The sequence below is a fragment of the Pelobates fuscus genome, chromosome 5 (genome assembly GCF_036172605.1).
Source record: "Pelobates fuscus isolate aPelFus1 chromosome 5, aPelFus1.pri, whole genome shotgun sequence".
NCBI lineage: Eukaryota > Metazoa > Chordata > Amphibia > Anura > Pelobatidae > Pelobates > Pelobates fuscus.
This window is the reverse complement of record NC_086321.1, coordinates 181,434,506-181,445,235: the sequence shown is the minus strand read 5'-3', so window position 1 is coordinate 181,445,235 and position 10,730 is coordinate 181,434,506. Positions and strand designations below refer to the sequence as shown.

Genomic DNA, 10,730 nt, shown 5'->3' with positions numbered 1-10,730 from the left:
AAATAAAATTAACAGGGTTATTTATGAGAGTGAGAACTCAAGGTGAATTCAAAGTGAATTTCAAATTAAAGGCCAGAGTGCTAAAAAGTATAACTGAGTTAGTTTGGCTATTTTGACCTAACATTTTAAATTCACTTTGAATGCTCTGGTTGATAAAAACTCAAATGCATCAAGTTCAACTTTTCACACTTTTTTATGTTGATCAAATAGAAGACAAAACCCCAGTTTGAAGTGATTGACAAGGGATCCACTAAAGGGTAATCATTTATTCATGAAGTGCAGATTTATTTAAGAAGTTTAAAAAAAATACTAAAAATAATAGTTGAAAGTGTGTTGTTTACTTTATATTGTAATATCAATAGCTTGTCATTTCCCTTCCATTCCTTCAGTTCTGTGGGAAAGGATTTGATGGCAACACTAGAAACAACTCCATGTTATCAGTTGACTGTTTATTTTTAGCATCAACACATGAAAAGAACATAGCCACTAACTTTACTAAAAAAAAAATATATATACATAATTTTCAAATAATGTAAAAATTGCATATTTTTTTAATTTTAGGTATTACTAAACAAGAAGATATGAAGGTCAATCAAACTGGACAATCTGAGTTCATCCTCTTGGGATTTCCCAGCAGCAATGAGCTTCAGTTTTTGCTCTTCATGGTTTTCTTAGTCTTTTACATCCTGACTGTCAGCACAAATCTATTTATAATTGGTATTTTGATGCTGGATCCTATTCTCAGGAAGGTCCCCATGTACATTTTTCTCAACCATTTTTCATTTTTGGAGATCTGGTACATAACAGTTACTGTCCCTAAAATGTTATTTGACTTTAGGGCAGGCAATAATGTAATAACCTACAATGGCTGCATTGTCCAAATTTACTTTTTCTTTGCACTGGGACTTACTGAGCTCTTCTTCCTAGCTGTTATGGCATATGACAGATATTTGGCTATATGTAAGCCTTTACGTTACCACTCTATTATGACTAGGACTTTGTGCACTCAGTTAGCCATATGTTCATGGGTTTGTGGTTTCCTGAGTTCCTTCTTTCTGATCATCCCAAGCTCTAGGCTTATGTTCTGTAGATCCACAACACTTAACCATTTTTTTTGTGATTTCATCCCTTTACTTACAATCTCCTGTAATGAGACCTTGGTAACAGATAGAGTTTTATATTTCATGGCTTGGTTTATCATATTATATTCTTTCTTTCTGACTGCTGCATCATATGCTTATATTATTAGAACTGTCTTTAGACTTCCTTCAAAAATAGGTAGAAAAAAAGCATTTTCCACATGTGCATCTCATCTAACTGTTGTTCTAACTTTCTATGGCACAATTATATTCATGTATATTCGTCCTTCAACAAAATACTCTTCAGATATAGATAAAGTTGTGTCTGTGTTTTATGCTGTGGTGATACCACTGGTAAATCCTCTTGTTTACACTCTGAGAAACAAGGATGTACAGGAAGCACTAAGGAGAACTGTTAGAAGAAATATATTTTTTTCATTGTGTCATTTTTTTCTACTGATATAAAGTTGATGATCAAAAACATGATACAAGTCAAGTGCCAAAGTAGTGCAAATATGTCTAAATAAGTAGCTATGTCACCTCAAACTTACCTTTCGCATATTGTCCCTTTTCTCTTCCATTTTTCAAAACATTTTCTCTTTAAAAGTAGGGACTACTTTGTCTTTTGCATGTTTCCTATTTTTGACAACATTGTCAAAGGGTGGAGTTTGAGGCATTCTCCACTTCCTTTTTCAATATTGTCAAGTATGTTTCAAAGAAAAATTAAGAAAGGAATACCAGATTCTGAAAGAGAAAGAGTAGAGGAAACCATAGGAGAAAGGGATATGTGAGATGTAAGAGGCCCTTTAAAATTTTATATACAAGGAAATAGAAAACAGTGTCTATTTTGATTTGTCTGATATTAGTTACGTTTTTTTTTTGTAAGATTTTATCTGTATATTGACACACTGGCAGGGTCATTTTACACACTTTAATCATGGTAGGCCGTTGCAGTGTTTTTAATGCTAGCAGTCTACTGGCTCCCAGTGACATATCAACTGGCAGGGGTGAAATGTACAGATCACTGTCCACCCCCTGCACTCCCATGGTGGAGATATCAATTTGTGGCTACTCATCTAGTTTGAGTGTTTGAACTTAGATGCAGGGAACAGAATACCCTTGCTAAAACAACCCTCATGAGAGGCTAGATGGTAGAGACAGGTACTTGGTGGTGCAAGGACGTTATTATAGAGCACCACCATTTGGTTCACAGATCAAGTGAGATGAAGAAACCAAAGCAGCAATAAAAAAAAAATCAATATTCATATATCATATTATTTTTAAACTTGACCTGTGAATAAAATAACATTTAGTGACTGTTCCCTAGCTATCAATTGTCTTTTTTTCCCATCAGTCATCTCCTTTTTTGAGCCATGGGTGGAATTCAAAATATTGACACACCCACAGATTTTCAGTATTGTGCATTTAGTCCAAAATTCAGGTATACAATGGGTCAGTTTCTGCACTGCAACATATATACTATAAAATATATATATGAACTCCAAAGAGCAAGACAAGGTATCTTTCTTCCAAAGACTCTGATATGGAGCTTTGTACTTAGGTGTGAATGTTTTCCTGCCCACTTGTAATGTAGGGGTTGCCCTTTGATCAGCAGTGGAACTACCACTATGCACTTAAGGCCACCCGATGGGTATTTCTAAACAGGGCCAAGTCAGACGCAGTGGCCCAAGCATCGTCAGCCAGTGCACTGCTGGGAGGAAGTGAGTACCTGTAAGATCCTCCCAGATACATATGGAGACCCCAAGCAGAGAGGAAAAGTGAGAAGAAAGAGGCAGAGACCTAGCTCTAGCCAGCCATCCCTACACTCCCATCAGTCTCAGACAGCAGCAGTACCCCCAGAGAAGCCACCCTCCTGCCAATAAAAAGTATGTTAACAGGAGGATGGTTAAAAATATAAAAATTATGAAGTCTGAGCGTGTATGTGTGTCAGTGCTTTTATGTATGTATATATGTGTGTCTAAATGTGAATGTATGCATCAGTGTATGTATTTAGGTGTGTCAATGTGTTTCAGTGTAGTTTTATGCATCTGTGTGTCAGTGTGTATATGTGTGTGTCGGAGTATGACACACACGGAGTATGCATCAGTGTGTGTATCTGTTTGTGTGGGTGTGTATCTATTTGTGTGTCAATGTGTCAGTGTGTTCAGCTATGTGTATGTATATATGTGCATACGTTCTAGAAATCAAATGCAAACATACATGCAAACGCACCTCTGCAGTCAAACACTAACATTATATACAAATACAGCGCCTCATTCAAACACCAATACTACACACACTCACATGTAAAAGCCAACACTATATACAAACACACCAATGCATTTGCATGCAAAAATTACAAACACACCATTGTATTAAAATGGAAAAATCATATAAAAACACCCCTTCATTCAAACACAAACACTACATACAAAAGTGCACCTGTATTTAAAAGCTAAAACTACATACAAACACACCACTGCATTCAACTTCAAACATTGCATTGATGTACACCATTGCATTTCAATGGCAGTGGTACATACAAATACATGCACCCAAAATGTACACACATACTCCAATGCCCAAAAAAAGGATTACATTTAAACACTGCTCACAAATACAAACCTACAAGTATGGACAAATGATAGCTCCCAGCTTGCATAGCTTCATGTGAGCTGTACAACAGATCGAATCTATCTTTTGGCCACCTGTTCTCTAGAGGGGGTTCAAAAATATTTCTTGCACCAGGACCCTCACTAAATTAGTTTCACCATTGTCTATAATGTCAATCAGCATGCTGCTGTTGAGTAAAGAGATTCTTCTTGAGAACAGCATTGATCTGCTTTCAAATACTCTGTAGGTCCATCAGATATTGATCCAAAGTTTGCAACCCCATGTCAGAGAAAGAAGCTGAGATTATAGCAGGAGCATAGCCATAGTTGATCTAGATTGCACTGTACCTTCATGTTTGGCATTGTTGCAGGCAAATTCAGCCCATGGAAACATGTCCTTCTAGTTTTCCTGAAGAGCAGAAGACAAACATCTCAAGTAATGTTCTAGAGCCAGGTGTACTACAGTCCCATTACTTTGTGGCTTGTATACAGACAAAAAAGAGTAGAGAAATAACCATCTCTGCACAAAATGACCTCCAGAATCTAAATACTATTTAGGGACCCCCAGTGGCGTACACACAACCCATGGGGCCCTGGTGCGAAAACTGATCCGTGGGCCCCCCCGCGCGCGCTTACTCTGCGCGGGCTGGGGCCGCAACACATGGCGGCGGGCACCTGGTCGCAGGGCTGCGACCCCTGCGACCACGTTATGTACGCCTGTGCATGCATAAACACATACACTTAAAGGACCACTACAGACACCCAGATCACATCAGCTCAATGAAGTGGTCTGGGTGCCAGGTCTCTCTAGTTTTAACCCTGCAGCTGAAAACATAGCAGTTTCAGAGAAACTGCTATGTTTCACTGAGGGTTAATCCAGCCTCTAGAGGCTGTCTCATTGACAGCCGCTAGAGGATTTTCTGCGTTTCTCACTGTGAAAATCACAGTGAGAAGACGCTGAACGTCCATAGGAAAGCATTGAGTAATGCTTTCCTATGGGCGGTTTGAATGCGCGCGTGGCTCTTGCCACGCATGCGCATTCGGAGCTGACAGGCGGATCGGGGCGGAGAGATCCCCAGCGCCAAGAGAGTCCGGCGCTGGAGAAAGGTAAGTGCTTAAAACACACACGCACACATTAACTGACAGACACACACTCAGTGACAAACATACATACACACTCACTAACAGACGCACACAGACACACACTTTAACACTAACACGCACACTCCAACACACACTCTAATACTAACACACACACACACTCTAACACTAAGACAAACACTCTAACACTTACACACACACACTCTAACACACTCACACACACACTAACACACACTAACACACACTCACACACACTCACTAACATACACTCTCACACACTAACATACACTCACACACTAACTAACATACACTAACACACTCACACACACACTCACACACACTCACACTAACATACACTCACACTAACATACACTCACACTAACATACACTCACACTAACATACACTCACACTAACACACACACACACACTAACGAACATACACTAACACACTCACACACACTCACTAACACACACTCACTAACACACACTCACTAACATACACTCACTAACATACACTCACACACACACTAACTAACATACACTAACACACTCACACAAACACACTCACTAACATACACTCACTGACATACACTCACTGACATACACTCACTGACATACACTCACTGACATACACTCACTGACATACACACACTAACATACACACACTCACTAACATACATACACTCACTAACATACACTCACACTAACACACACTCACTAACATACACTCACTAACATACACTCACTAACATACACTCACTAACATACACGCTCACACACACACTTTTTTTTGGTTTTTTTTTTTCTATTTAATCCCCCCAGCCTCCTTACCTGTGGGAGAGCTGAGGGGATTCCCTGGGGTCCAGTGGTGTCACCCGGCGGGCAGTCAGGCTGGCGGGCGCGCGAGGGAGCACTCTCCCCTGAGTGCTCCCTCTTCAGCTCCCTCGCGCGCCGCGTACTGATGCCGGAGCCGGAAGATGACGTCATCTTCCAGCTCCGGTTTCAGTGCGGTGCGCGAGGGAGCTGAAGAGGGAGCACTCAGGGGAGAGTGCTCCCTCGCGCGCCCGCCAGCCTGACTGGCCGCCGGGTGTAAGCAGGGCCAGCCTCGGGGGGCCCGGAGGTGGCCGGCTCCTGGGCCCCCCAGGAGAAGAGGCTGGCCCAGAGCGTACATACCTGGGTCGCAGGGCGGCCGGGCCCCCTGGTGGGCCGGGCCCGGTCGCAGCCGCGACCCCTGCGACCCCGGTATGTACGCCACTGGGGACCCCTATCGGGTATAGTAACCTCAGGAATTCTGTTTAACCTAATTACTTATTTCATGAATATCTAGTTCAGCCCAACCGAAAAACAGAGTTTCATTAAAGATACAAAATGGGAAATTTTTGAGAAACAACACGAATAATGGTATTATCCTAAGATAGGATAATCCCACCACTGTCACCCTCACATCCTGCCCCCTACACTGTCACCCCCACACCATGCACCTCACCACTGTCTTTGTCACTGTCTTTGTCACTCTCACATACTGCATCCCACCACAGTCACACTCACATCCTGTCTCCACCACTGTCACTCTCACACCCTGGCCCCCACACTGTCACCACCACATCCTGCCCACACAGCCTTCATACACACTGCCTCACACACTGTCCCTTTTCTACACACTGCCCCCTATACTGTCACCTTCCTACACACTGTCCTGCCATTCCAGCCCACAGGTAAGAGGCAGGATACTAAATCCACCACACACACCCTACATTCACTACACACTGCCTCCAGTATACACACACAGACAATATATTCAATACACACACTGCATACAATACACACTAGCCATGTGCAATTAGTTTAGTTCCAAATGTACATTTTAACGAATTTCGTGAAATGCGGACATTCGGATGCTTACGAATGCCCAAAGTTCGACTTGCCGAATTGCAGAATTTCTGAATTTCCAAAGTGCCGAAGTCCCGAATTGCAAAAGTCCCGAACTGCAAAAGTCCCGAATTGCCAACTTTCCGAAGTGGGTTAGAGTTAGGGGTAGGGTTAGGGTTTAGGGTTTAGGGGTTAGGGGTAGGGTTAGGGTCCGAATTGCCAAGAGCTGAATTGCCTAAGTGCCGAACCAAATGCCATTGGTTCGAATTGGCAGAGCAGGCAAATTGTTTTACTTGTTTTACATTGTTTTACCCAAATAACACAATGCATGTTGGCATGCTTTTGGTGCAAGGTTGGGGGGGGAGCTTTTCATCCTTGGATCCAGGTAGCACAATGTCTTGGGCTGGCCCCGATTACATAATACCCATATGATTGGCTACCATGCGAATCAGGAAAGCTGGGAATTATGTTGGTTCTTTCTTCAAGATATATACAAAAATAAGAATATGGCTGAAATAACCTAGAAACAAACATATAATAAGAACATAGTGTAATACAGTTAAGTCTAAATACACACATAGATTGCAATTACAGGAGTTAAAATTAAAAGCGCTGCAAGGGTGCCTGCCCCAATGGAAGTGAGGGGCTGTAATCTCCTTCCAGGGTCTGTAGTCACCACTGTCAAAGAGGAGTCTAAGTAGTAGATAACTATGTAGCTTAATTTTGGCTATAAAATAAATAAAATGTCATACAAATTTCGTCTCAGTGATGGGACTTCCTCAGGCACAGAAAAGTTAAAATAATGACAATAATGACACCTGAAAATCAGCCTAACACCTCCCATCCATGAGTCCCTTTAAATAAGGCTAGTCCCAAAATTCCATTGGTGGTCCAGTGGGCATTCTGCTTCTGTTGTGTTCTATTGGTCCAATTCAGATCCTCAATCACCTGTTTCGTGGTTCCAGTTTAAATTCTTCTGCTTCACAGCTGTCGCCTGATGTCCGACAGTCTTCACTAGTAAATCAGCAGCCTCTTATAACATGATTACATTTTAACTGCTCAATGAGAAAAACATTTAGCTCACTGGAAACACCATAATAAATTTAGTTATATAATAAATCAGATTATTAATAAAGTGCAAATATATATAAAGATTATGTTAGAATTTATGTTGAAATTTCTATTAATAACAGTGTATTCTTAAAGTGATAGGTGCCTCAATATTTTTAAAAAATAGTTAATCGAATTACTCATATGAATTTCTTGACATTCCATGATCAAAATGTGTTCTTAAAGTGTCAAGTGTATCAATAAACATCAATGGGTTCATCAAATAATTCATATGGGCACCATTTCAAGTGTCTTTTTGCATGTAAGCATTTAAGTGACATTTATAACTACAATACCATATGTATGGAGAAACATATTAGATCCATAAGCTCCAAATGCTGGAACCTGAAGGGTCGAATGTAGACATAGACTTAGATTGTTTCCTATAGACTGTTTTCTCCTGGTACCCTCACTTCCTTCTATTTATTATCATTCTTAAGGTTTGTATTTCTTTTTGCCTTTTTATTAATTTTGTTTTCACTTTTGGACCATTACTAAATGGTTACAAATATATTTGATACAATTCGTAATATGGGTATGTGTGGTATTGGTTATGATGTCTTTATTTATTTGTTTAATTTTTTAACCCAGGAACATAGGGAATACATGCAGTATTGTAGTTATGTGTCACTTAAGCACTTACATGCAAAAAAGACACTTTAAATGGCATCCATATGAATTATTTGATGAACCAATTGATGTTTATTGATACACTTGACACTTTAAGAACACATTTTGATGTTAGTGAAGATCTTGTCTATGAAGTTTTCCATGGAACTAGAATCAATTAAGGGCAGTAAATGTTGGAAACCTAAACCCCAACTTGAGGAAACAGGTTGTAGATATCTGAAGTTATCAGACAGTTTAGAGGACAAAAAAATCATAGCCAAGACTGTCTCTCTATTTAGCCTATAGTGTGTACTCTTCTCCAGTCAGATTAGGCAATCATTACTGATGGATAAAACCTATCTACATCTTTAAAACCTTTCTGTCTCACATATCCTAGTTACCAAGCATAATTAGGTTCTTGGACAGTTGAGGAAGTTATCTTAGAAGTAAGGAACCAATGGGCCAACTATGGGCAAATTTGATAGGTGGTTTCCTATTCTTATCCTTGTTACTTTATCTTTATCTAACATATACTAAATTAGCTCCTCTAAGTCGTCATAGTCAGCTGTTTAATTCGGCATGACGGGCCCCTTCTAAACAGTTATTGGTTCATTCAAATCAGCTATAGCCAATCGAAATCAACTTGTACAGATATAAACCCACACCTACCTGTTTTCGGTTCCCGCCTGATAAGCTACTCTGGCGAAATGTGTGCGTCAGGGGCTTGGTGGTTTCTCTACAGTACTCCACACATTTTGGTTAATTTAACAACATCCACCATAATGATCTGTACTGTGACAACCACCTTACAGATTACCATGATCCAGTGCTATTATACTACTCTTTCTTTATTTTTAATAGTTATTAGTTTAGGAATATTCAGCCGATAGCTTGAATATAGCTGTGTTTCCTCAAAGGCACACATTTAGCTCTATTTATTCCATCACACAAGAATTTCTGAGTTTACAATCTTTGTGTATTCTTAGAAAGTAAATGTAATATATACAGTGCAGGAAATGTGAGTGTGATGTATCACCTGAGTGGGAAACCCCGTATACCACTCTAAAACATACAAAAATGAAAGCCCAACGACCACTAAACATTTTTTAAATCAAAGAGTGGCTATTATGTTTTGGAAGTTGCCAGGCATGTAAATCTACTAAAAGTAAAAAAAGGTATTTAACTAATCTCCAGGAATTCATTAATAAAGATTTCACTATCAGGGACCAACTAACTTGTTTTTCAAAGGGTGTCATTTACGTACTGAAATGTCCCTGTAACTGACTATCAGATGCTTACACATCAGTATTTCTGAACACGTACGTAATATTAAGAAAGGTTTGGAGACCCATAGTGTCTCCAGCCATTTTAAAAATTACCATCATCAGAATCCGGACCATTTGTTTTTTTGCCCCCTAAAACTGGTAAATCATGATTGGAGAGGGGGGAATTAATTGAAAAAAAATAGGATTAGAAGAGATGAAATGTATTTATAATTTTAATACACTCATGCCACATGGCCTAAATTCTGATTTTGAGACTTGTCATTTTTTTAAAAATATCATATTTAATCATCCGCTCATGTTTATTCCTATTTATCTTTCTTACGATGTTCAAGACGCCTATTCACTCTGAGGATTGGTGTAATAGTACTGCTGCACTTTCCTGCTGTTTCATATTTCTTTTTTTTTTTTATATGCATGTACAATGTACAGAAAAGTTCAACTGGTGCACTACTTCTCAATTTGAAGACATACTTTCTGGGAGCACACAATAAAAGCAATAGCACTTCAGTATTAATAAAGACAACCTTTGTACTCTGTAGCACCCTTTCATTATAAGTCATGCACAGGCACTTTTAAAATTGCACTTATTATACTTTGTGACCAATTGTTCTATATTTATATGTATTTTTATGGGCAAAAATGTACCCCCGTTGTAGGACTTTGTGTAGTATATAGTGATGTCCCGAACAGTTTGCCAGGAACGCGCGATGTTCGGTCCGCCCCTATTCGTCATGGAGGTGGGAAGGTCTGGGAGGGAGGGTCTGCTGCTGATTGGCTGGAATGTGTCTGCTGACTGTGAGGTACAGGGTCAAAGTTTACTCAATGATGACGAATAGGGGGCGGACCGAACATCGCGCGTGTTCGCGAACACGAACGGTTCCTGGTGAACTGTTCTGGACATCACTAGTAGTATAATAATATATCAGACTTGAAAGAACTTCCGAGGTGGAACGCACACATTATACATCGTGCGTTCCAATTGCATCAATTTTGCGCCCACGTGGTATCTACAACCCGGAAGTGAAACGCTATGGCGCCTCGAACTGAACGTATCATGCGTTCC

At 40.0% G+C, this 10,730-nt stretch overlaps 1 protein-coding gene across 1 annotated transcript; it reads left to right on the top strand.

Moving 5' to 3' along the window:
• The first annotated feature begins 581 nt into the window (after positions 1 to 581).
• On the top strand, positions 582 to 1,544 carry LOC134612084 (olfactory receptor 287-like). The gene has a single exon (XM_063456464.1). The coding sequence runs from the start codon at positions 582 to 584 to the stop codon at positions 1,542 to 1,544; it is 963 nt and encodes a 320-aa protein (XP_063312534.1).
• The last annotated feature ends 9,186 nt before the right edge of the window (positions 1,545 to 10,730 follow it).